At 44.4% G+C, this 27896-nt stretch overlaps 1 protein-coding gene across 6 annotated transcripts in view; it reads left to right on the top strand.

The window, feature by feature from the left end:
* Positions 1-17806, top strand: part of ENTPD4 (ectonucleoside triphosphate diphosphohydrolase 4) — a 45787-nt gene extending 27981 nt beyond the window's left edge. For 3 of the 6 annotated variants that reach the window (XM_024130772.3, XM_024130773.3, XM_024130774.3), the window contains 7 exons: positions 61-120; positions 403-557; positions 2169-2335; positions 5247-5571; positions 7081-7166; positions 8081-8242; positions 9438-10231. In XM_024130772.3, the coding sequence (XP_023986540.1) occupies positions 61-120; positions 403-557; positions 2169-2335; positions 5247-5571; positions 7081-7166; positions 8081-8242; positions 9438-9666 (1184 nt within the window). In that variant the 3' untranslated portion in view covers positions 9667-10231. Of the gene's footprint in view, positions 1-60; positions 121-402; positions 558-2168; positions 2336-5246; positions 5572-7080; positions 7167-8080; positions 8243-9437; positions 10232-12056; positions 13756-14544 lie in introns of those variants that run through there. The other 3 variants (XM_007104127.4, XM_055087326.1, XM_007104125.4) reach the window with 3 other exon arrangements.
* Positions 17807-27896: the final 10090 nt, after the last annotated feature.

Here is a 27896-nt window from a genome sequence, read left to right as displayed (position 1 = left end):
TGCAGTGATCAGGATTATATAAAATATTTTTAAACTTTACTCTTCTTATAACGTCTCTAGGTGTGTATGCTTGGATTGGCATTAATTTTGTCCTTGGACGATTCGAGCATATTGAAGATGGTAAGTATCGTGTTTCCAACGAATGTATCTAACTGGAAATTATGGCTTTTTCTATTTCATGCAAAGCATAAAAAAGGAGCTGAGTGTTGTGACACAGCTGGGTGTGTAGGAGCAGAGTGGGAGGTGCTGCTGTGTCACACAGTAAACTTGATCTTAGTGGGGAAGAGCAAGCTGGGTCTGCCTAGATACACTTGCACCCACCATCAAAGCACGATGACTCTTCACAAGATCCCGATTCTCTGCAATTGTTCCATTCCAGTGGCTGTTTCTTGTTCTTTCCAGATGATGAGGCAGTTGTGGAAGTTAACATCCCTGGTAGCGAAAGCAGCAAAGCCATTCTCCGTAAAAGAACAGCCGGTATTCTCGACATGGGAGGTGTCTCAACCCAGATAGCATACGAAGTCCCCAAAACTGTAAGCTTTGCCTCCTCACAGCAGGTTATTATCTGTACAAATTTCCTTCTGTTTGGTTTGATTTTCATTTAACATGTCTCCATCCATTTGTGTTTTGTTTTCTGAGTCTGAACACATCTTTACTGTGCTTGCCGAGGGTACCACCTTCTCAGCCCAGGAGAAAGGAGACAGGAGGAAACCAAGGCAAACCTCCACTAAGCCGTTTGTGTTTGTTCATTGAAGTCAGCTGGTTTGTTTTCTGAACGTACCTAGAATTTTCCTTTGGTGTATATGTCAGCCACACACTTGAGTTTTTGTTTCTATTTCCAGTCACTTCTTTTCTCAACAGGTATTGTGAAACTTAATATAATAGTATCAGATTTCTTAAGTTATAATTGGGAGAAATACTCTTGTGTGTGGCTCAGACAGCTTTTGATTTTTCTGGAAAGGATAGAGCTTTGTATCCACTGCTTCCACGTTTCTGAACTCATGGTTTACTCTGTCATTTCTGCATATCCCCTTCGGTACTGTAGTTTCCCAGTAGGCTGGGTGGCCTTGTGTAGAGGGTGTCCAGATGCATCCCTGAATTGCTCTATGTCTTTATTACTGTTTCCATTCAGCTCTAGATTAATACCTAGCAGAGTGAGTGGTTAGAAAAGAGTGGAGCTGGGCAAGCCTGAGCTGCATCGTCATCCTGTCCTCACTAGTTCTGGGACCTTATACAAGTCACTTAGCTTTTTTGAGCGAGCCTCTTCAGCTATAAATGTGACTGCAAGTGCCTCTAACAGAGGGTTATCATAAGGCTGATTGAGGTAGTGCATATAGTATATCTAATGGCCTGCTAGGCACCTCATATCAGCTCAGTAAACATTATTGAAGTATGTCTTAAGCTCCTTAGAAAATGCTTTGTAAATTCGAGTATTACAATTTGTGTTTCCTGCTTCCCATCCAGACATGCCTCTAGAAACTATTACACTCTTTGTACAAAGTCATGTTTTCCCCTCAAATAAAGTAAGAAACTCATAGAAAAGTAAGTTTGGAAAAAAATACTGAAAAATCAGGAATAAAAATTTCCCATGGATGCATCATCCAAAAAAATTGTTGTTAACATTTTGGCATATTTCTTTTCTTTTTTATCTGTTTATAGTGTTTAAAAATATGGTTGTTATAATCTTTCTGTTTGTACAATTTTTGTCCTTTATTTAGCAGTGCATAAGCATATTCCTCCATAAGCTTTATTACCATTATTAACTAACCCCTACTTGGAATTGTATATATAGATGACATCCAGTTTTTTCTGTCACAGAATTGAAAAGGACATCTCTGTGTATAGAGACTTTTCAATGTTTAGGATTATTTTCAAAGCACAGGATTCCATAAGTAGATTTACTAGATCAGAGGATATGAAACCACATTGCTAACGTCCCTTTTCAGAAAGTCATATCAGTATCACAAATGTGCAGCCCATCTGAAATCTCTTAAGTCAGGATTGTCATATTGAATGAGGAGGGATGCTTAGAAGGACCCTTGGGAAATGCACATGCAGAAATTTTTGCTCCTTTTGGATGAGAATTTTTGTAGATCCCTCTTTTTAACAGGAGGTAATTGTTTTTGTATTGCTTAAAATACTAAAGCTTGTGATCTTTACGTCTGTAGGAAGAAGTAGCTAAGAACTTATTGGCCGAATTTAACTTGGGATGTGACGTTCACCAAACTGAGCACGTGTACCGCGTCTACGTGGCCACGTTTCTTGGGTTTGGTGGCAATGCTGCTCGACAGAGATATGAGGACAGAATATTTGCCAGCACGGTTCAAAAGAACAGGTAAAGCACCTTCCATTGCTCGGCCGTCACCTTGAAACCACGGTTTGTCCTCACAGAAGATGTATCCAGGCCAAGCAGGGAGACCTCAGTCAGCAGAAGCATATCAGCACAGTTAGCTGTTTATTGCCCTGCCCGCTGAGCTGGAGAAGAAATGAAAGGGCAGCAGGGTCCTGCCTTTGGCCCCAGCTCACCCGCCTCCAAAGAAGGCTCTCATTCTCTCAGACCCATGGCTCCCCTGCTGGATTAGAGGTTTCACTTTCAGGATATTAAAATACTTTTGAACCCTGGGTGGTGCTATTTCAGATTGCGATGATAGCATTGAGTTACGGGATGTCCTGGCAGTGTCGTGGGAAACCAGCCTGGCAGTTATTTAGTGAATAAGACCGTAGTGAAGGAAGTTATTCACGAGAAAGGAACGATCTAGAAGTCAAAGTTAGTGATTTTAAACCTCTTTGGCAGTGAAACTTTTAAAAATGAGTTCATGAAGAATTCTGGTATAGAAAATATGCAAAAACACTTTAACAGTTTAAATTTATTTTATAAGTTTAAGTGTATACCAATTATTTATTTGAAATTAGTCCACAAGAACAGAAAAGCCATATGGATGAATAAAAAAATCTGAAATCTGGGTTTTTGTAAAATGTTATTAATTACTGTGCTTTGTTTTGTTTTGTTTTGTTTTCTTTTGTTTTTGACTGCACTGGGTCTTCGTTGCTGCACGTGGGCTTTCTCTAGTTGCGGCGAGCAGGGGCTGCTCTTCATTGTGGTGCATGGTCTTCTCATTGCGGTGGCTTCTCTTGCTTCAGAGCATGGGCTCTAGGCGCACAGGCTTCAGTAGTTGTGGCTCACAGGCTCTAGAGGGCAGGCTCGGCAGCTGCGGTGCACGGGCCCAGTTGCTCCGCAGCACGTGGGATCCTCCTGGACCAGGGCTCGAACCCCTGTCCCCTGCATTGGCAGGCAGACTCCCAACCACTGCGCCACCAGGGAAGCCCCTTTGTTTTGTTTTGACAAAACAATCTTGAGGAGAAAAATCCTGATTCATAGAAATAAGTGATCGTGTATTTCCTTGATCTGTTTTAATCTTTTTTGTTGTTGTTGAGGTATAGTTGATGTACAATATTATGTAAGTTTCAGGTGTACAACATAGTGATGCACAGTTTTTAAAGGTTATAGTTCATTTATAGTTATTATAAAATAATGGCTACAATTTAATCTTAATAAACCTGTGGAGGCCTGAACTTTAAGAAAGGCCAAGTCAGAGCCATTCAGTACCTCATTTTTCAGAAACTTACATGTGTGAATAGGAGAAGCAATAAAAACTTGTTCTTTGTCTGCTCCAGACATTAACTGAATAGCGTTAGTTAAGAGAGATTAACTAGTCCCCATTTCTTTTTAAAAATAGTATGTTATATAGCACACTTTAGTATAATTATTTTTAGTAATAGTCTTAAAATAGAAATATTTTATAAGTGATGTTTAAGTTAGAATTTTGGAGAAACACCTTCTTCTGCAACCCTAATTTTTACTAATTGGTTTTAATGTCAAGAAGGTTATATAATGGACATTGCAGTGGTACTTTTTAATTTAGATGTAGAGCAACTAAAAACTGTAACATGAAGTATACATTTGACTCATCTTGGACTTTTATTATAATTATAAATGTTAGTCATCACTTTTTGCATATGTCATGAATTGAGCCTTGAAAGGCATATTTATCCCTTTGCCATTAGTAGTGATGATTGATTTTTTAAAATTACTTAAACATTTTTAGTGCATTTTGAGTTGCCCTGATCTTAGGAATAAGCAACTTGTCAGTTGAGTGGCAGGTAAAAACTTGACTTAATGTCAGTGACTGAATATCAAATTCAGGAGCCTTCCTAATAGTTAAACACCTTTTAGGCCCATGGGATTTCCTGGTATCAAACAGTAACATAACTCCAGCTGTTGTATGCTCTTTTCTACTTGAGGACACACAGCAGGATGACAGATCTGGACATTTCATCAGCAGGTAGTAAGCATAGGGCATTTCAGTGAACAAGTTAAGATTTCTACAGGACTTCTCAGAGCCTGTAGTACAATAGAAACTTATTTGCTGCAGTTGGGATCAATAGTTGGTTAACTTAAAAATTCAGACAAAACAGAATCATAAAAATAGAATCAACCCCAAGCATTTTGTTTTAACTTATGTATTCATTTGCCAATCTTTTGCTCTGGACTAAAGGCTTTTCTTAGGCTATTTCTTAGGCTGTTTCTCTGGCAGGCACTGCACCCACTCATCTTGATGTCATTTTGGCTTTCTTTAAAGGATACCAGGGCCTTAAAGACATCTGTGAAGCAATTTGATACCAATTTCGTCTAGATTTTTATTAATTTTTCCCAACTTTTTTTTCTTTTAATCTTGCTAACACCTAATTTGACACTGGTTTTCTAGCGATCTGCCTTTATCATATTTTTCTAAGCCATCTAACCTTAGCTTTAACAGGACCAGTGACTTCTTTTCACAGTCACATTTCATCTGTATATAATTAAAATCACAAGCAGTAGTGGCAGAAACGGGGCTGCGAACAACACAGCGGGTGGGCGTTGGACTGCAGTGAGCGGGACACTGGGAGGAGCTTGTTAACCGTGGATCCTCAGCAGCCGTGGACACCAGGCTATGTCACAGGGCACAGAAAGCGTCAGTAATCTGACCAAGTCATAGTTTCACTGGACCCCATTCAGCTGTCTGCTGTACACACATGTGTATCATGAATCTCCAGGAGGGGCTTGAGTCCATGTTTTCCCAACTTAATTTTTCCGGAACCCTTTTGTGTTCCATAGGGCAGAGTTTGCGAAACACTGACTTGCAGCCACTTTCTTCTTCACACAGTTTTCTGTTGGTCTCATGATGAAGTTTCTCTTTGTCCTGTAGGCTCCTGGGGAAACAGACTGGGCTGACTCCTGATACTCCGTACCTGGACCCCTGCCTACCCCTGGACATTAAAGATGAAATCCAGCAGAATGGACAGACACTGTACCTGCGGGGGACGGGAGACTTTGACCTGTGCCGAGAGACCATCCAGCCTTTCATGAACAAAACAAACGAGACGCAGACCTCCCTCAATGGGGTCTACCAGCCCCCGATTCACTTCCAGAACAGTGAATTCTACGGCTTTTCTGAATTCTACTACTGCACTGAGGATGTGCTACGGATGGGGGGAGACTACAGCGCTGCCGCGTTTACGAGAGCTGCGAAGGTAACCAGCCAGGAAGCCAGGGTAGATGGCGACGGGCCCAAGTCCAGAGCAGGGCAAGGGGGAGGGCGAAGGCTGCGTGCAGCACCTCGGCAGCCCTGCTCCCTTGGTTGGGCCAGAGGAATAGTCACAGCAGAAGCAGAAAGTCCCCTGTGAGACTGGTGATCCCAGACTTCCTCCCTTGGTCCTCTGACCTTCAGGTTCTTGGATGGTCTCATCCATGTTCGTGGTTTGCTGCTGCCTCTCAGGAGGAGGCTCTGCATCTGCCTGCCCAGTGCCTGCTAGATTTCACTACTGCAGACAACCCCCCTTTCTTCCCATTCTGTTCTGCTACGTTGTCTCGGTCATGGCATCACTAAACCATCTAGTTCCCCTCCCCCAAACCCAGGAGTTACAGACCTCTCCCTGTCACTCATCCATCCGTCGCTGTACACCCCATAATAGCAATCATCAAGCATGCTATTGTATGTCATAAATTTTCTCAGAGCCCTGCTCTCCCTACTTTCTGTCCTGCCCTAACTGTCCCAGTCCTGGCCTCTCTCTCACCTGCACTGTGCAGGAGCCTCCCAGTGGTCCTCCTGCATCTGGTCCCCCTTCTGTAGTTCATCCTCCACACCACTCCCAAGTGTTCTGTCTGAAACCCAGTGCAGCCACCTGCTCTCCTATTGAAAGTCTTCAGTGGCTTTCTCTTGCTTCCAGGACGAATTTCAAATACTTCAGTGTGTCCTTCCCACCCTGCAGCCTCATCTCCCCGCCTAGCACTTGATACTCTAATTGCATCAGACATCTATTCGTTTCCCTCCCGTCTTGTCTTCGTCCGTCGTGTCTCCTCTGCCTGACATGCATCCTCACCCTCTCACCCCAGGCTGAGTGCCATTCTCTGTATCCCCTGTTGTGAGTTTCACTGCCTCTGTGAGCTTCAATTTCTTCATCCTTTAAATAGAGGTTGGAATAGCAGCTATGTTAAGGAGTTGTTTGAAGCATTACATTTAGAAAAGGTGCCAACACAGGGTTCAGTAAATGTTAGCTGTTAATATAAACATTACAAATAACTTCAGGAAAAGGTGGCACCTCTTTCCCTTCTCTTGAAGACAAAGCCTTTCGTAATCATCTTTGTGTTCCCAGAACCTTGCACCATATAGCCACAGACATAGGTTTTCAGTCTGAACTGGCTGAAAGACTGCTTCACTTTTCCAAAAGTCTGTGCCTGTCACATGCAGTCACTGGGGGGAGAGACTTAGCAGCTTTGAAGAGGTCAGTTGTGGGCAGTGAGATTCTCTTTAACAATAACTTTGGCTGAATTTTGAGACAAAGCACAAGCACTGTCTCAGCTCATCAGTTAAGCACTCACAGTGTTTGTGTGTCTCATCCTCATGGGACACAGACACAAGCTTGTGTCTCCTAATTGGAAGGATATGTTTGTTATGAATATGAATTTGGTAAAAACTTTTAAAATGAAAAAAAAGTAATAAACCTTTCCTAGTGATTTATTTGGGGTGAAATTTCTTTCAGGATTATTGCGCAACGAAGTGGTCGATCTTGCGGGAACGCTTTGACCGAGGACTGTATGCTTCTCACGCCGACCTCCACAGGCTCAAGTAAGTCGTAGACAGCTGAGCCCAGGGTGTGCTGAAGAAACTGTGTGTCCATTCTTGGCCATACCGTGGCCCCAGTCTACCTTTTTGTCCTCATCAGTCCCTGCTCCTCCTTATCTCCTCCAGGCTCCTTTCAGATGAATGGCAAATACTCGTGCTCAAACGTACCTTGCAGTTTGGGGCTCAGTTTTGCTCTTCCTTCCACCTGGAATTCCCCTGTGCATCCTCTCCTCGTTGATGTCCTGCCCAGACATCAGAGGTCAGATGCTGTCGCTTCCGAGCCTTCCTCTGTCCACTTAGCTAGGCTCCATCCCTCTCTGCGAGTCTCCAGAGCACTCATTATGTCCCTCTTGTGGCGTTTATCATATTCTGTTTTTATAGTTATTTGTAGCTTTTTAAAAATCCTCTTTCATTATAAGTCATTTAAGCACATTGGCTATCTTATTATTTATTATGATGTCTTATACTTGCTTAGCCCAGTGCTTTGCAAAAAGCAACCCTCTGATAAATATTTAGAATCATAGATTATCAGAGCTGAAAAGGACCCGCCTGTCTTGTCATTTTATAATAAAGAAACTGAGGTCCAGAGAAGGTGGAACTTGCTCGGTATTTATTCAGAACTGAATTGAGTAAGTGATGGAAGGCCTGAGGGGAAAAATCTCCCACGGCCACGTATTAAATTACACGGAGACCAAGCTTCATGAGCAAATTGATTTTAACAGGTGATTGGTGTGGGACAGAGGGTGTAAAGCAAGCAAATCAGCTGGAGGTGCGTACGGATGGTTTCGCCCTCAGAGCGCAGGCCTCATGAAGCCTGTGCACCCCCGTTGTTCACAGAGGGCAAGGCCAACTCCGCGAATGTGCTTTTGGACCCACCCGGTGACTCAGTCCCACTCACACATTTGTGCTGTTTGTAGGTATCAGTGCTTCAAATCTGCCTGGATGTTTGAGGTGTTCCACAGGGGCTTCTCATTTCCCGTCAACTACAAAAATTTAAAGACAGCTTTGCAAGTTTACGACAAGGAGGTTCAGTGGACCCTTGGAGCAATCCTCTACAGGACCCGCTTCTTACCCTTAAGGTATGGCTGGGAATTTGGTAATGAGAATCCAACAGAAGATGCTTCCCTGCATCCGAGGCATCATGGGCCGTGGGTGTGGCTGTTTTGGGCATTGTTAGCGCTGGCCATGGGCAGAATGGGAGAGTCGGGGAGGTCTGACTTGGTCTTCCCCACCGGAGCCTCCTCCCTTCCCAGCCCACCATCCCAGCAAAGGCGTCACAAAAGTGCTTATTCTCAGCTGCCTGTTCCCTAGTCCCTGCGCAGAAGGGTCCATTCCAGGGTCCTTAACCTTTATGGCCTTGGACCCCTTCTCAAAATCTTGTTTTTAATGCATACTATAAATACATAGGCTATAGAGGAAACCATTGTATTGCAGCACATTTATCAAAATATTACGGAAGACAAATTTGTGATATAGTGATATACGTTCTTCTTTATTAGCACATTAAATAGCAAGACCTGGCAGCAGAATTCGTACTTCCTGTAAGTTCAGTGTAATGATGCCTGTTGATGATATTTTGAGGCATCTGCAAAACACCACAATGTGATTTAAAGATCTGTGAGTTTCACTAGGATCAGAGTCACTAGTTCTGCTGATACTATAGTAGCAATAGTTTTTTGTCTGCATTCACGTTCCGTGAAAATACTGCATTACAACCAGAGATTGGAAAAATAAAGATGTGCCTTTTTTCCCACTCAAATTCACAGACTTAGCTGTCAGTTGACCCCCCCATAAGAACCCTGGTTCACTAACAAATGAGGTATTAGCTGTTTTTGTTTTTGTTTTCTCCCTTCATTTAATTAAGCATCTCCCAGCAGCACATTTAGCTGGGTTAACTGCAAAACTTGTGAGTAGTGGGTGTTACTGATCATAAACATGTGGTTTGATTCCACATTAGCTTCTGTGTATTAGTGAAACACTCACAGTTCTAACTTTCTCTGATTTCTGTTACCCCAATTATAATGCCGGTAACAGCTACAGACTTAAGAATACCCTTTCACACGTCATCGTGTTCATACTTACAACTACCCTCTGCTGGGCCACATTATCCTGCATTTTCGAGGAGGGGAAACGGAGTCTGGGAGACTGAGGTTCCACCTTCTGTCTGCAGAGCTGAGTCCTAAACCAGGTCCCTTCCACCCCACCCTGCGCGTCATTCCATCACACTTCCCGCCTGCCTAGTTCTCGTGTTTGTTCTTGTTCCCGTGTGGGCAGAGATATCCAGCAGGAGACCTTCCGGGCCAGCCACGCGCACTGGCGGGGCTTCTCCTTTGTGTACAATCACTACCTGTTCTCGGGCTGCTTCCTGGTGGTCCTGCTCGCCATCCTCCTCTACCTGCTGCGGCTGCGGCGCATTCACAGGCGGGCCCCGCGCAGTGGCTCGGCCGCCACCGTCTGGCTGGAGGACGGCCTTCCGTCCCAGAAGATCACCGGTACCTTATGAACCGGAGTTGGAGCCCCAGAAAGACTCTAAAAGAAAAGCCATTTTTGCCTCAGGGTTTCTCCTCTTCATTCTCATTTGTTTTTTCCTTTCCCTTTTTGTTCCATGAAACAAAACCAAAATCCACTGTTCGTAAACTCTGCTGTCCTAGAAGCATTGCATTTAGCCGTTCTGTGTCCAGCTTTAAGTTGCGGAATAGGGAGAAGGGAACATCACTTCATTTTTGCTGCATAGGATATCTGCCAAAAATTACTAAGATTTTTGGTTGTTCTCTAAGGTATATTTGATTTTAAACAGATGCACTTTACTATTGGAGGGAAACAGCAGGCTGTTCTCTGTCAGGGGAGGTGGGACCGAGGGGTGACGCTTTCACAGAACCAGAACACATACCGACTGGACTGATCACCCCCTTTTTCTCTCTGTCTTGAAAGCGCTGACCTAAAGAGGGAGATGTTTAGTTCTATTTTATTGTTCAGGGCTGTTGCTGTTTGTTTTCTTTGCAGGTTAAAAAAATCAAAACTGTTTATATCCAAAATAGAGAGGTATAGGCACCAGGAGGTAACAGTTTTTTAAATTGATAGTGAAGAGACCTGAAAAATGTGAAATGATGGCCAGAGCGCTGTGTGTGTGTGAGGGTGAGAGTGTGTGTGTGTGAGGGTGAGAGTGTGTGCGCGCGTGTGTGTGTATGAAAACCACTGATGGGGGAGAGTGAGGGAGTGCAGTGCTCTCACTTTTAAAAGCACACACTTCAGAATGCACTGTTTCATTTCATTTCGAAGAATCATTCCCCGTTACCGTTACTTCTTCTGACCACAGGTAGTTCCTTTCTTCATGCCATCTTTCAGCGGCCTTAGAACACTACGTTTTTGAGTTGGAAAATTCATAGTTCACTGGTTTCGGTGTTGTTAGAACTGGAGCTGGTGCTTGTCGACAGGCACGTCCTTATTTCTCAGTAGCTCGTCTGTGCTTGTTTACTTGTGCTCCAGTTGCTTCCATCTTCAAGTTGGTATCCCCCTGCCCTCGGATTTCAGAGACCTAGCTTGACTGTCACGGTTGAGGCTGTGCTGGCAGGGCCACTGTAAATCCAAATGAAGAGAAGAACTGAACACAAGAAATCAACTCACATTTTGAAGAAAACACGTTTGACATTTTAAACAAAAACCTAAAAAGGACAACTGGATTGGCATGTATGAGATTAGTGTTTTTTCACCTATTTGTTTAGTTTAGAAGCTTTGGGAATTCTCATACATAGTCTTTTAGGCAATGTTCTTTGTGGGGGTGTGTGTGTGTGTACACGCACACACAAGCTATTTCTTAACTCCAGAACAGCTAAATTCGTCTAGTTGGTAACAAATGTATATTTCGAGAATCATCAGCTGCCTTTTTAAAAAAAATCAATGATGAGAGAAAGAATTCACATTCTGAAGCCCTTATTTAATTTAGAAAAACTTTTTAGATTTTCATCTTGTCTATTAATTACTTTAAAACGTGGCATACAGTATATTGATGACTTAAAAGATTACAAATTTATGAAAAGATTACAAATTTATGAAGGAAATGCAAATCCTGTGATTCTGCTCTTCAAAGTGAATATTCTAACAACGGAAAAATTATTGGTAGAAAGTTTGCCTCTCAAATATAAAGAAGGTTAGAGGAGCTGTATGGTGGTATAGCATCTGATGTGTAGAGAGACTTGTTTCAGAGAGGATGGAGACAGATGTCTCTCAAAAAATCCAGCTTCTGAAATGCTGGTCTCCAGCTATTTAAATGTTTGGTCCCTGGTAGACACTGTTCCTTTTCAAGACGCAGCCACACACGAGCTGTGTCATGGGTACCCCAGGGGGCATAGTGAGCTGGCGTGCTTCTCCTTGACTTCTTAAAGGAGGTTTGCCCTGTGGACTGTGGGTGGCATTAGTGGTGAAGAAGAGTAAGTTTACATGTTAGCTTTTCTGCCACCAGCCATTTGGAGTAGTAAGGCCCTAACCTGCAGAATGAAAGTTTTCCAATGCCTAGAATATGTGATTTGGCCTTTCAAATCAAAGTAAGGATAAGCTAGCATAGGCACAGATCTAAATAGGCCTAAATTAAGACCTCCTACGATAAATAGCCACTTTTAAAATAAAGGATGCTAACCTGGTCCAGCTCTGTACCGTTTGGGGAGCGCAGTAGAAACCAGCATGGAGGATCGAAGCCTGAGCATCCATCTGCGAGGACCTAACTCACTCTCCAAAAGAAGTCCCCAAATTAGGGTTCCAAGGCCCAGCAGCCTTGTACTTAGCACAGTTCGGTGCCGTGTCCTCTGCCAAAGAACTCCCGGAGCAGGCCTGGCAAACTTGCCCACGGGGAAAATCTCGGAAACCCTTGAGCTAAGAATGGTTTTTCAATTTTTAAAGGGTCATTAAAGAAAAAAAAGTGACGGATACACAACAGAGACTGCTTGTGGCCTGTAGAGCCTCAAATATTTACTAAGTGTCCCTTTACAGAAGACATCTGCTGACCCTGCATGGAGAGTCCCGTTCAAGAACAGATATACAGCCACGTCCTCTTCATTCAGGAAGGTAGTTACCACCCGTGAGCACAAAAAGAGGGGCAAGAGAAGTAACCAAACTTCAATCTCAAAATAGTTGTTTATGCACCAGAATGTCACTTATCTTTTCCTCTAGATTCTTTTCAAGATCGGTTTTCTAATAAACCAAGTAGCATACTCCTCCTTCCCCCCGCCCAAATTTAAAACGTGCTGTTCAGGAGGGCTCACAGTGTTGTGTTGAGATGTCTGCAGTCATGAGAAGAGCTCAGTAGCTTCTCCCCACCCAGCACCAGGGACGAGAAGACGGCCAGGAACTTTCTCTCAGCGATGCAGGCACAGGCTGGGGTGACAGGCAAGCACGGGAGGGGCTTAACTCAGGAAGCAAAGAATATCAATTAAGGGCTGGCCAAGAAGGCAGTAAACTCTGAACACTTTTAGCAACAGAAAGCAAGAAAATTGGACTGGTGGGAACTTGCTAAAAGCCTCGCAAAGAACAATGTTCTGTGTTAACTCTTGGTGGAAAGACTCCTCCAGTAAACGCTTCTGTTCCATCATCATATCTGTGCTGCTCCTTTCTGAACCTCCAGAGGATGTTCTCAAAGATTTTACAATCCATTTAAAACTACAAACTGCCTGATTTGTACCAGTGGTTTCTGCCCATTCTCACCCTGAACTGCTGGCTTTCTGCAGCACTCCCCACCTAGGGGGCTGGGGAGACACTTGCTCTCCCGTCATCACAGCTGTGCACCCAGGAGGGCAAGCTCTAGATTACCCAGTGTTTAAATTTGAAACTCAGGCCTACATAGAATACTTTTCCTTCTGAGAAGCATGCACCACTTAGCAAGAAACTCTCAACAGGCAAATGTGTTTTCCAAGCTTTTAAAAAAATCAGCTTTAGAATTTTTTGTGGTAATGTGCAATGCAGCAAAACTACCTATGAGTAAATTATTTAGTTATTTATTTCTATTTCAGGGTTTTGTTTTTTATGATTTTTATTGATTTTCCCCTTCCGTAATGAATGATGTGACCAACCAAGGAGAATTCTTTGTTCTGTTACTAAGATTGTATTTTACGTTTAGGAATTATACAAACTAAGGGAGCATCTTTAAATGTTTTTTATTTAAATGATGTTTTCCATTCAAAGAATAATTATCTTCGGGAGATGGTTGTGGTGTCTATCACTTTCTATATTTGGCAACCTCACATTGCCACACTCCACACGGATGAGTGTCGAGAATAAAAAGTTCATCTGGTGGCCCACAGACTCTGTGTGAGCTTGCTTTCTTGGGATTTAAAGAGATTTTTCTCTGATGTTTGAATCATGTTACCTGTGAGAATGCTTAGTTGAACTTGAATCTACATTCAGTAAAATAAATTGTCTGAGTCTGACTGCGCACTCCATGCCTTTGCTGTATCTGGCGTGCGTGTAGTGAAGCTCTGCTGTGTGCGGGTTTCCCTGTGTGCGGGGAAACCAAGCATTTCACAAGCAGAAATACATACCATGGTGTCATAGCAACCCCTTCATCAACAATAAAGGCCATCCTGAGACTATTGTTTTTAAGGTTATCATTTTAAAGTACCCGTTAACTATATATGTATGTATATATATATATATATATATATATGTACAAGGAAAAGAACAGAAATTATCCAACCTCATGTATTTTGTCTTATAAATAGTAAAATCATTGCTGCCAGTTTTGCAATTAGATCTAAGCTTAAAGCCGTTGGCTTATTTCTAGAGAAACGTGAATCCCGTTGTTCATGTTGCTAACAACTGTTAGACGCTGCCCCTCTTCTTCAGCTACTTGAGAATATGTAAATAGAGCTTTTCCTGCAGGAGGAAGGGCCTGAGCCATAACCTGAAAATAGTTGATAGAGACAGATGGAAAGGGAAGGGGACTGGCTGTTAAGAACAACAAAAATAAAAGCAGGGAAGGTTCGGGGGAGGCAGAACCAAATGGGAATGTGGGCGTATGGTGAGTGCAGGCGCGCGGAGCCCCAGCCTGTGACCACGGGAAGGAAGGAATAATAATGTTAAAAGAAAATCTGCTTAAATAATTTTTGAGGCAATGCAATAAATATAGGCCTCTGTGTCTAAGGGTAAATACATTAAAATATACCAAAGGCATCTAAAGATGTCTACATTTTATTCCATTTCTTAGAGAAGAAGTTAAGTACCTGCTTCCAGTGGTTGCCCCTGTTAACAGATCTGCAAGGCAGCAGTTCTGGGTTTGGGTGGTTTTTCATCTGTTTCCGTTTGCCCCATGAGTCTGGAATGCACAAGTGGATCTTTTTTTTTTTTTTTTTTTTTTTTTTTTCCTGAGATCCCGAAATGCTAATCGTTTGCACAGGGGGGTTTGCGGTGCTCTCACTGGCCTGGGAGCAGGGAAGTGAACGTCATCTCTGTCCGAGACAGACTGTCTTCTTACGGAAAGTCATCAAAGACACAGGAGCACCCTTTGCAAAGGCCAACGTGCAGACTGGGGATTTGCCCGGAGCTGAGCGTCGCACCGAGGAAACGCTACACCCCGAAGGGTCCTCCCAGCCCCATCTCGTCTGGGAGCCTGATGGCCTCAGCCTGTGATCTGCTGCCTCTTAACAAAGGAGAGTTGATTGATCTGTTGCGTTTTCCTTTGTCCTCAGCAAGCTTAGCTCCCCCTCCTGCTTTCTGTTAACACTTCTATTGAGGCTGAAGAGCTTGCTTGGCCTTCCGTCTCCGCCATTACCCTTGATCCCGTTTGGCAGGTGGATTGCATCTGGGCTCCAGACTTCACGGCCACTTAACCATTTCTGTCAACAGCCCCGCTGTGTGTCAGAGATCCAAACAAGAAGCCCAAACAAGAAAGGCCGGCCTTAAGAGTTCCACCCTGAGAAAACTGCTGAAAGCTTCTCACAGAACGTGGTGGTGATGAGCACAGAAGACAGGCTTCTTGTATAAACACAGAAACTCAACTCAAGGGAGGGAAAAGGAGATTTTTTTTCTCCTGAAAAAAGGAGAAGCGGGAAAAGCTGGTCTGTGGCCAGGTCACCAGAAGACAGAGTGCATTCCTAATTCCCAGTGTGGGACGTACTCTTTCACTGTATTATTTCTGTAAAAGTCCCAGGCTGGCTCTTCTCGCTGTCCTCCCAGGTTTATAATTGGTAATTTTGATACCACCTTCCACCCTTTTCCTGATAATCGGAGTTTGAAGTGGGCCGTTTGGGAAGGGTTAATCATCCTCTTCCTGCCTGTGATTGCACATGACTTAAACTCCAGGAATCAGACTCAGCACTTTCTCCTCTTACGAGTCCATCTTCTCCACCTGGCACAGGCTTGATTTATTACCTAGATTTTCAATTCAAAAAGATTGAGACACTTCAACGTTCAATGGGCTCCACCCAGCCTTGTAAAGTTCTTTATCTGGGTCATGGCAGCAAAACAGAATTTTCTGGAAGTTTCTGGCCATTCTCCATAACGTTCAAATTACATTTTAAAATCCTCTTTCAGCCTTCTGTGGCCCTGTTGTCCATCGGTCTGTCTGTTCCATCCCTGAATCCCTTTGAACATGGATCATGACATTTATAGCTAATCCAACAAAGAAGACACCACATAGCGCACAGTGTTTCATAAATATCTGTTGTCTAATAAAAAAAGCTAGTTGCTTTGTCAAGTCACTAACTCTTTAGGTCCCTAGGGTTTGGGAAACACATATTTTACAAATCTTTTATTCTCAATCTTCTCTCTTCTTTCCAGATGGCAGAGTTCTGTGCCGATTTAAAACCACGTGCGGTGTGGTGTGAAGGGTGGGTGGAATCCCAGGCCTCTCTCTTTCTTCCCTCTCACCATAAAGTTTGTTAAGGGAGTGAAGCATTTTAAAGCTTTATGTAGAAAAACTTAGGAGAACCAAATTTACTTCAAGTGGTTTCCTTCTTAACCATTTAGTCTGGGGAAAAAAAAGGAAAAAGAACCCCCCAAATTGGGTATTGATGTGTAGAGGCAAAATAAGATGGGGATTTTCTCCAAGCCCAGCTTGGAGGAAATAATCTCTGTATATGATCTTATTCTAAGCATAGTTTCAGAATTTTTTTTTCCTTCTAAATCGTCCTAAAGTTAGTCACCTTTTAAACCCCACCCCCAAAAGCACCAAATGCAAGGAGAGGGGAAGGATGGATTTAGCTGCATCAAAAGTAACAATTTCTGTTAACAGCCATCACAGTCAAAGCTAACAGGTGGCAGACCAAGACGGTATTTGCAGTGACTAAAACTGAAAAGGGATTAATATATGTTATGCAAGGTTTCTTGTAAATCAGCAAGAAAAAGGAAATCCAAAAGAAAAATGGGCTATGGGGGGAGTTCCCTTGCGGTCCAGTGGTTAGGAATAGGCTCTTTCACTGCCGGGGTCCCAGGTTCAATCAATCCCTGGTCAGGGAACTAAGATCCCGCAAGCTAAGCAGTACAGCCAAAAAAAAAAAAAAAAAAACAAAAACAAAAATGGTTTATGGGTGATCCACAGAAGGGTGAGCCTGAATGACTCACAAGAAGGAAGAAACTGAAGGAGCCAGAGATGTGCAAATGGAAATAAAGAGCTGCCACCTTGTGCCCCTGGAATTGACAAACTTCAAGTGTCGGCAGTGACGTGGGGACAGTCGCTTCAGTATTGCTGGTAGTGGTGGAAGCTACTTCAGGTGCTCTGGGAAGCAAGCTGGCAGCACTTTAAAGTTAGCTGTGCCCACATCCAAGACCCAGCGTTCCCCAGAGACATTTCTACCTGGGCCCATGAGGGAACTCCAGGAGGATGCTCTCAGCAGTGTTATTTAAGTAAAAGGTGGCAGGTGTGTGCTGTGAGCACTGTGCAGCCGTTAGAAACAACTCGAGGTAAGTACAGCAGGGTGGATGGATCTTAAAGACAGTGCTGAATACTGAAGAAAGATACGAGATTGGTAGCATAATGCCATTTATGGAAATGGGAGGCCCACAACACTATATGTCTTACGAGGGTGTGCATGTTTCGACTTACACATTGAAATGGATGTGATGGGGGACACAGATGGGCTATGAAAGGAGGACAACAGATAAAACTGGTCTCCTTGTGAGGCAAGACTATACAATGGAGGAAAGACTGTCTCTTCAATAAATGGTGCTGGGAAAACTGGACAGCTACATGTAAAAAAAAATGAAATTAGAACATTCTTTAACACCATACACAAAAATAAAATCAAGATGGATTAAAGACCTAAATGTAAGACCGGATACTATAAAAACTCTTAGAGGAAAACATAGGCAGAACACTCTTTGACATAAATTGCAGCAATATCTTTTTCGATCCATCTCCTAGAGTAATGGAAATTAAAACAAAAATAAACAAATGGTACCTAATTAAACTCAAAAAACTTTTGCACAGCAAAGGAAACCATAAACAAAACTGAAAGACAACCCACAGAATGGGAGAAAATATTTGCAAACAATGAGACTGACAAGGGATTAATCCCCCAAATTTACAAACAGCTCATGTGGCTCATTATCAAAGAAAAACAAACAACCCAATCAAAAAATGGTTACCAGGGGGAAGGGTGGAGGGGAGGGATAGTTAGGGAGTTTGGGATTGACGTGTATACACTGCTATATTTAAAATGGATAACCAACAGGGACCTATTGTAGAGCACAGGGAACTCTGCTCAATATTCTGTAACAACCTAAATGGGAAAAGAATTCGAAAAAGAATAGATACATGTATATGTATAACTGAATCACTTTGCTATGCACCTGAAACTAACACAACGTTTTAATCAACAATACTCCAATATAAAATAAAAAGTTAAAAAAATAATAATAGGCAGAAGACCTAAATAGACATTTTTCCAAAGAAGACATACAGATGGCCAAGAGGGACATGAAAAGATTCTAAACATCGCTAATTATTAGACAATTGCAAATCAAAACTACAATGAGGGCTTCCCTGGTGGCGCAGTGGTTGAGAGTCCGTCTGCCGATGCAGGGGACGCGGGTTCGTGCCCCGGTCCGGGAAGATCCCACATGCCACGGAGCGGCTGGGCCCGTGAGCCATGGCCGCTGAGCCTGCGCGTCCGGAGCCTGTGCTCCACAACGGGAGAGGCCACAATAGTGAGAGGCCCGCGTACCGCAAAAAAAAAGCACTACAATGAAGTATAACCTCACACCAGTCAGAATGGCCATCATCAAAAAGTCTACAGATAATAAATGCTGGAGAGGGTGTGGAGAAAAGGGAGCCCTCCTACACTGTTGGTGGGAATGTAAGTTGGTGTAGCCACTATGGAGAACATTATGGAGGTCCTTAAAAAACTAAAAATAGAACTACCATATGATCCAGCAATCCCTCTCCTGGGCATATATCTGGAGAAAAACATGGTTTGAAAGGATACATGCACCTCAATGTTCATTGCCCCACTCTTTACAATAGCCAAGACATGGAAACAACCTAAATGTCCATCGACAGATGAATGGATGAAGAATATGTGGTATATATACAATGGAATATTACCCAGCCATTAAAAAGAATGAAATAATGCCGTTTACACCAACATGGATGGACCTGGAGATTATCATACTAAGGGAAGTAAGTCAGACAAAGACAAATATCATATGATATTGCTTATATGCGGAATCTTTAAAAAAGTGATACAAACGAACTTGTTTACAAAACAGAAACAGACTCACAGACCTAGAGAATGAACTTATGGTTAGCAGGGGAGAAGCAGGGGAGGGATAGATTGGGAGTTTGGGATTGACACATACACACCGCTATATTTAAAACAGAAAACCAACGGGGACCTACTGTAGAGCACAGGAAACTCTGCTCAATATTCTGTAACAACCTAAATGGGACAAGAATTTGAAAAAGAATAGATACAGATATAGGTATAACTGAATCACTTTGCTGTACACCTGAAACTAACACCACACTGCTAATCAGCTGCATTCCAATCAAAAATAAAAATTAAAGAAAGAAAAACTGGTCTTCTGGTTTTAGGCTGACCAACCACACCCACTTGCCCAGGTCTGCCCTGGTTCTCCCATCCCAGTGAAGCCTCAGTTCCGGGCCCGCACAGATCGTTCTTGCCCCATCCCTACCCAGTCTCTCTTCAACATGACAGCTGTGAAAAATGCAATTCATATCATGACATTTGTTTGGCAAAACCCATCCAGTTGGCTATTTCACTCCAAGGAAGAACCAAAGTGTTTAAAATGGCCTGTAAGGCCTTATGCAATGGGCCTCTGCCGACTCCACACCTCTCTAACCTCTCTATTTCTCTCCCCATTCACTCTGCTCCAGCCCCACTGGCCTCAGGACCTTCCCTGACTTCCCGTCCCATGGAAGCCCACCTGGCCACCTACTTAAAGCTGACACTTCTACCCCTCCTCAGCACTCTCCGTGCCCCTCACCCTGCTCTAATTTCTCCCCAAGGTACTACCTCCTAGCATATTCTTTATTCATTATGTTCTTTGTGAGGCCTCTACCGGAATATAATCCACAGGGGCAGGAGGGTCTCGGTGTTTCTTTCGGTGTTGGATCCCCAGTGTCCAGCACAGGGTCTAATACACAAAAAAAGGCTCAATAAACATTTGTGGGATGAAGGAAAAGAAGATCCCTGCAGGAAGGGGTAACAATGGGCTAAGAACTGAGGAGTGTGTATGCTTAACTCTACCCTCTGTCCCTGGGGCATGGGGGAGGGGAACCAGGCTCAAAGGACTTCCTTTACTGGATGGAAAGTACCTCCTGGACAGAATCATCCTAATAGCAACAGATTATGATGTGCCAGGCAGGCTGCACTTTATCACCTCACGTAATCCTGAAGACAACATCTTGAGGAGATGCATTTATTATTCTCACTTTATAGGGTGGGGAAACACACATGGAGAGGTGACATCACTTGCCCACAGCTACACAGCTAGTCAGTGGTGGGGCTGGGACTTGGCGTCGGGCAGCCTGGCTCCAATCTACTCCAGAGCTGACTGTCCAGTATGGCAGCTGCCGGCCACAGGAAGTGTGGTCAGTCCTAAGTGAGATGGGCTGCAGAGTACACACCAGATTTCAAAGACTTTGTATCCCCCACAAAATAAGGAAAATATCTCAATTTGTATTGGTTACATAAGACATAATATATTGGGGCTATATTGAGTTAAATAAAATAGTAGATTAATGTCGTATGTTTCTTTTTACCTTTTTGATGTGGACACTAGAAACTTGCAAATTACTTGCGTGCTCACATTTTATTTCCATTGGACAGCGCTGCTCTAAGTCCTTGCTTCTCAAAGCATGGTCCCTGGACCAGCAGCATGAGTAGCACCGGGGCCCGATAGAAGCTCTGAATCTCAGGACTGGTCTCAGACCTCCTGAAGCAGCTTCTTCATCTCACACCATCTCCAGGTCAGTCATAATTCACACTGAAAGTTAAGCAGTGCTGCTCTAGACCAGGAATCAGCAGGATTGTTCTCCAAAGGGCCAGACAGGAAGTAGTTTAGCTTCACAGCCCATATGACTTCTGTCCAAAACTGACTTCACTCTGCTTTTGTAGTGTGAAATGACTCATAGACAACACGTAAATGCATAGGTGTGGCTTTGTTCCGATAAAACAATTTTTCTTTACAGAAGGTGGGTGGCAGGCCAATTCCATGGGCAGTGTCTGCCAACCCCTCCTCTAGACCACTACACTATGCTGGGCCCCATGTTAGGGAGGGTCATCCGGCCTCCAGATACCATCCTCTGCCTTTCATTTCCTTCCGCTCGAGAGTTACCATTATTTCTGCTTCCTAGCAGCTGTTACTTAGATGCCCCATAGCATCCTCCTCCAGACCTCCTTCCTCTGAGTACTACCTGGTAACTCAGACCAGAAACCTGCATGTCATTCTAGACTTCTTTCTTATCACCCTCTCTCTCCATATAATAATCACCAATCAAGTATCAGACTCATCATTTTTCTTGGATATAAGTTTCCAGGCGCAGCCTCGGTCATCCTATCTCGATAGCTTCCCCTGAGAGCTCGATCAGGGGCCCCACTGGCAGGTCTGGGGCATCCCCCCGGCGCAGGAGCTGAAGTCCACCTGCTGTCCAGCTTCAGGAAGAGATGTCGCCACCTGGTGGCTGCTCTAACCCTCATTTTTCTCTCTCTCTCTCTATTTCCCTCTCTCTCTCTCTCTCTCTCTCTCTCTCTCTCTCTCACGCTGTCTCTCTCGCTCTCTCGCTCTCGCTCTCTATCTCCCTCTCTCTCTCTAACTCTCTCCCGCTCTCTATCTCCCTCTCTCTCTCTACCTCTCTCCCGCTCTCTCTCGCTCTCGCTCTCTCGCTCTCTCTCTTCTCTCTCTCTCTCTCTCTCTCTCCCTCTCTCTCTCTCAGGATCTGAACTGCCCGTCTGAAGAAGCAATGTATCCTTTGCAACAGAATCACAAGCGAAAAGTAGTCATTTTATCAGTGTACGTCCAGAAAGGTCACGTGAATTGTACAACGTGAGAGAGATCTAAGTCCACTGTTAGTGGGAAACCAGAGGTGCTCCCTGGATAACACACCTGTGTCTCCCCGGGCCCCTCCTCTGGGAGTTTCCACTGCTTGCTCACCAGAGCAGAGGGTGGCCTGAGGCCTGGAGAGCTGAGGTCTAGCAGGACAGACTCACCCCTCACTCTCACACACGGGTCCTAAGCTGGGGCGGTGAGGCAGGTAGTGAGAAATTCACTTCAAACCAACACATTGGAATCGCAGGTAGATTAGTTTCCTGTGGCTGCCATAGCAAATTACCCCACATTTGGGTAGCTTAAAACAACAGACATTTTTTTGTTGGCCTCAGTGTTCTGGAAGCCAGAAGTCCAAAGGAGTCGGCAGGGCCAGGCTCCCCACTAAGGCTGTAGAGAAGAGCCTCAGTGAGAAGGAGCCCTGCCCGACCATCTGGGTCCCTGGATCCATCCGGGCTTCAATTCACTCTACCCTTGGACTCCCCCCATTTCATGAGCCATGATGCTACCTTCTGTGCCTAAGAGCTCGAGTTGATGAGCTTGCAATTTCCACTTGCAATTAAAAGAGCACTGATGACTATAGAGTTTCCCCCTTGCAATGCAATTCTTTTTTAAAAAAATTCTTTTTAATTAAAAAAAACAATTTGTTTTGTTTTCATTTTTGGCCACGCCACTTGGTATGCGGGATCTTAGTTACCCGACCAGGGATCGAACCCGTGCCCCTTGCGGTGGAAGTGTGGAGTCCTAACCGCTGGACCGCCAGGGAAGTCCCTGCAACGCAATTCTGATTCTACCTCCCCAGAATTAGGCCACACTTCACAGATTGAGGGCACAGCCTCCCTCACAAGACTACCCTCACTTCAAACACCAGCTGCAAGTTCTGAAGTCCCCAGGCCCTTGCATTTCTGACCAACTGGCTACAAATTCTGGGCTTCTCACAATACCCTCAGGTTCAATAATTCTCTGGAATGACTCAAAGAACTAAGGAAAGCACAATACTTACAATTACAGTTTTATCATAAAGGATACAAATCAGGACCAGCCAAATGAAGAAACATATAAGGCAATGTCTGGGAAGGTCCTAAACAAGCAGCTTTCCTGTCCTCAGGACACACCACCCTCCAGGCAACTAGATTCGCATCACTAACCAGGAAGCACCACCAAGTCTTGGGGTCCAGAGTTCTTATCGGGGTTTCATTATATCAGCATGATTGGTTGAATCACTGGCTACATAATTGGATTCAATCTCTAGCCCCTTTCTCCAGAGGTTGGGAAGTCAGACTGATATCATGTAGCCCCAAACCCCAATCTTCTAATCACATAACTGGTCTTTCTGGCATGGCCAGCCCCCATCCTGAAACTAGCCAGGGGCAAACCGTGAGTCACTTTATTAGCATAAACTCAGGTGCAGGGACCGACCATAAACAACAAAGACACTCCTATCACTGGGGAGATTCCAAGGGTTTAGAGGCTTCCTGTCCAGAACCAGGGACAAAGACCAGGCAAATTCTTTATTAAACAACCCCTGGCACACAGACTCTGAAAAAAAAAAAATCTGCAGTTAGCGCAATACAGCCAATCCCTGAATAGCATCTGTACTCTCTCTACTCTCTCTGCTCCTCAACTAAACTGACAGAACTTTCCCTGCCTTTGTAGGGAACAAGTGAATGTGTTTGTAAAAATATGAAAACTGAGAGAGGTATGAACTTCTGATTTTCCAAAAGGAGAGAAGTCAGGAACTGACGGTGAGAGAGAATGCTGGGTTGGGGAGCCAGGCAGGGCAGCAGGGCCAGCTTTGTGCCTGCTCTCAGGACTCCCTGGCCTCAGAGAAATCCAGCCATTCATTCCACAAATATTTATTAAACAAAGATATTGAAATAGCAGTGGAAAAAAAACAAGGAAAATAAAAAAGCAAGCTCTGCTGCTGTGGAGCTTACATTCCAGTGGAGAAGAAAACAAATGAATAATGTACCACAGTATGCTCCAAGGTTTAAAGGCTAAATGTAGAAATAAAACATGGAGAAGGTAAATAGGAAATGCCAGAGGGGTGGGGGATGGAAGTGAAAATATTACAGTCAAGAAAATTCTCCCAGAGAAGATGGCATTGGAGCAAAGTCTAAAAGGAGGCAAGGAGACCCAGGGAAAGACAGTTCTACCACAAGGAAACCTGTGCAAAGGCCCTGGGGCAGGAGCAGGCCTGGGGCATCGGAGGAACAGCAGTGGGACTGAAGCAGAGAGATCAAAGGGGAGACAAGTTCAGAGAGGCATGGGGTTGGTGGGCAGAGGGTCTGTTTTTATGCCAGTACCATGCTGTTTTGATTCCTATAGCTTTGTGGTTTGAAATTAGGGAACATGATGACTCCAGCTTTGTTATTCTTTCTCAAGATTGCTTTGGCTATTGGGGGTTTGTGTGGTTCCACACAAATTTTAGGATTGTCCTGTTTCTGTGAAAAATTCCATTGGAATTTTGATAGGGATTGCATTGAATCTGTAGATTGCTTTGGGTAGTATGGAAATTTTAACAATATTAATTCTTCAATTCATGACTATGGAATATCTTTCCATTTATTTGTGTCATTTTCAGTTTCTTTCATCAATGTCTTAGAGTTTTCACCCTAGTATTTTCTGTTTCAATTCTACTAGATTTCTTTTTTTTTAAATGATAGTTATGACACACTAAATTGATTTTATGACCAATTAACATATGGTAACCTAAGAAGGAGCCTTCTCTGCTACTATGTAATGATGATGATAATGATATCATCTCACGTTTCTCAAGTGCTCACCAGGGGCGGGCAGAGTGGTAAAGACCCCAGGCTCCAGACTTAAACCATCAGGTTTATTCTGACTCAGCCATTTCTGAGCTATTTGACTTTGAATAGGTTACTTGTATCAGCAATGACCCAATACAGCTACCACTAACAGACACCCCCCAAATCTTTGCTTAAACAAAATCGAAGTGTATTTCTCTCACATTTAAAAGCAGTTTAGAGGTTAGCAGCCTAGGTTGCTTCCTTCAGGTTCTCTCCTCCACCATTCCTAGAGTGTGGCCCTCATTTCTATGATCCAAAATTGTTGCTAGAGCTCCAGCATTCACATCCAGATCCCAAGCTGCAGAATGCAGAAAATGAAGAGGGACACTCTCCTTTCCTTTTAAGGAGACTTCCAAAGGAAATGCCTTGCAAACTTCTGCTTTCATCTCGTTGGCCAGAACTTAGTTGTGTGGCTGTGCTTATCTGCAAAGGAAGGTGGGAAATATAGTATTTTCACCAGGTAGCGTTCTACCACCTAAAAAGGATGTTTCTGTTAATTTGAGAAAGGAAGTATAGATGTTTAAGTCTCTGCCAAATAAGCTCTGTGTGCCTCAGCTCCTGGGCTGCTGTAAGAACTTTGGCTTTCACCCTCGAGGTGACAGGAAGCCAGTGCAAGATGCTGAACAGAGTGACAGGATCTGAATGATATTTTTAAAGCATTACTTGGCCTGTGGGCTCGAAAATTGACTGTTGGGGCCAAGGTAGAAGCAAAGTGATCAGCTGGGCTATTTCAATCATCTAAATGAGAGGTGACAAGTAGAGGAGGTGAAGAGTGATCAGTTTCTGGAGATCCAGAGAAGGCAGACAACAGGACTTGGAGTGAATTTGGGGGGTAAAAGGAAAAGAGACGTGGGCAGATTTGGGGAGACGATCAGGAGCATAGTTTGGGACACAACCCAGTTGAGGTGTCACTGGGATACCTAGTGGTGAGTTGTACACAAGAGTCTGATGAGTTTTGGAGAGGGCCAGGCTACTGAGATACATTCTAGAATGGGCAGCATATACAAGTAGTTAAGGCGAGGAGCCTGGATGGGATCCTCCAAATCTGAGCCCTGGAGCCCTCCAAGGACATTAGCATTAAGAGGTCGGAGAGAGACGGGCAGGCAAGTCATTACCATTAAAAAAAGTGTGGGGGAGGGTAGTGTTTACCTTCAGGGCAGGGAGGCAGTTTGGGGAAGGAGCCTGTGGGTTGCGGGGATGTTTCTGGGATGCCAGTAATATTCCATTTCTTGAGCTGGATGGTAATTATATAGGTGTTTGCTTTGTATCAGTTCTTATGCTCATATTTATATTTTATGTACTTTCGTGTATAAAATATAAATTCTTAACTAGGTTATATTCCATAATTTGAAAAGTTTTCAGATGACAGATAGACAGATAGATAGATAAATAGATATATAGGTAGGCAGATAGATAGTGGACTGATAAGGAAAAACTAGGAGAATGAGACTGAATGGCCATAAATTATTTATATTGAGCCGCAGGAAGCTGCATTTTCTTTTTTCTTTTTTATCTTTCTTTTCTTTTCTTTTCTTACAACAGCTCAAGAGCTCGAGGGATCCTTTAAAGGAAAATAATTCCAATTCCCAAGGTAGACACTGCAAGGAGCGAGGGGCCATGTTCAAAGACTGGTGCTGCACTGGCTTAAGCATCTCTGCTATGGTCTCTTAGCAACCAAGGAGGGCAGTAGCAGGAGACGGGCCTCTGACTGCACTGATTTTCATTGTGTTGCTCCTCCACCAAGATTCAGAGAAAAAAGAACAAGTAGCCTTTGTTATCTAATTCAACCCCTCATTTCCTGAGGAGAAAACCTGGGGCTGGGGTCCAAGTTGCCTGATGTTCCTGGAGCTCTCCACCGTACACGTCCATCAGCCTGGAGGAAGTGCTCTGGCTGCTACTGGCACATTGCCAGCTCCAGAGAGTAAGAATAAAAAGGAAAATAAGATCTTAGTTTTATTATGAAAATAGTTTGACCTCGTGGACCCCCTGAAAGGGTCTTGGGAACCCCCAGGGGTCCCCAGCCCACACTCTGAGAAATACAGCTAACCTAGAGCGCTAGTGGCCAAGTGGGGGATGGGTGTCACCTGGAGGAAAGGCAGGGCAGTGACCTGGGGAAGGTGGTGTTGGGGAGGCACAACACTCTCCCCACATATTTAGGGTGCCTCGATTTACTGGGCAGATCCCTTTGGTGGGAGGGCAGCGGGGGCTCAGAGTAACACGCGGAACGTAACTGTGCGGCGGAGAGGATGGAGACAAAACCCCCAGGGTCACGGTGTTACCAATGCCAGCTGCGGCCAGGAGGCTGTCTTAGTCAGCTCAGGCTGCTGTAACAAAATACCACAGGCTGGGGTCTTAAACAACAGGTATTTACCTCTCAGAGTTCTGGAGGCTGGAAGTCCAAGCTCAAGGTGCTGGCAGATTCAGTTCCTGGTGAGAACCTTCCTGGCTTGCAGACGGCAACCTTCTTGCTGTCCTTAACTCGGTGGGAGGAGAAAAAGAGAGGGCTTTGGTCTTCCTTTCCTCATCAAGCCATGAACCCCACCCTGAGGGCTCCGCCCTTGTGACCTCATTGAATCCTCATCACCTCCCAAAGCCCATCTCCAAATACCATCACACTGGGGGTTAGGCTTCAACATATGAGTTTAGGGGGATGTAGTTCAGTCCGCAGCAGTGTTCCTGCCATCGTGGTGACGAGCTAGCCCTTGGGGTTTGGGCCTTTTTTCTGAACCATGACTTTCCACCCTCCCCAGATATTTCAAATAAGCAACTGCCCTTGCGGGCTCTTGGGGACCTTCTCCCCAGGGGTGGGGGGCTGGCAACAGCAGGATTCTCACCTCCTCTCCCTCCCCTAGGGTGCTGAACTGGGTCTGGGCATGCAGGAGCCTTATAAATGCCAGTGGCTGGAATGGAACGGAGTCAGGCTGTGTCCTCAGCCAACCCTGAGCAACGTGGGCAGGCCACTCCGAGCTCTCCGGGAGCCGGGAGCCGGCAGGGCTTTGCTGGGCTGCGGCCGGAGCAGGGGCCCTGCCAGATGCCAGCCCATCGTGGGGCAGAAGAGCTCCCATTTCTGTCTGGCCCTTCCCCTCCCTGTTTTAGCTGCATCTTTGAGACAAAGTGGTCTGAGCTGGCAGAAGCCAGGTGTCTGGGAATGAGATTCGGACCAATTTTTTTTTTTTTTTAACTTTTTTTCCCTCTAAATGACTGTGTGAGGTGAAAGTCTCCATCTTCCCTCAGTAGGAGACTTTCGGGTGGAGGGGGCATGTGGGAAGTGAGGGGAGCAGCAAAATTATAATGTGGGAGAAGCTGGTCTTCAGAACCTGTCACCCCATATTCTGTGGCTTTGCCAAATTCCCAGGGTCCAGTCTATGCCCAGCCCTACCCCACCTGTTCCCAGATGTCCCGAGGCTCCTCCCTGAACAAGGATTTAGCT

The sequence above is a fragment of the Physeter macrocephalus genome, chromosome 9 (genome assembly GCF_002837175.3).
Source record: "Physeter macrocephalus isolate SW-GA chromosome 9, ASM283717v5, whole genome shotgun sequence".
Lineage (NCBI taxonomy): Eukaryota > Metazoa > Chordata > Mammalia > Artiodactyla > Physeteridae > Physeter > Physeter macrocephalus.
Note: the sequence above shows the minus strand (reverse complement) of the source record. Positions and strands in the feature narration are given on the sequence as shown.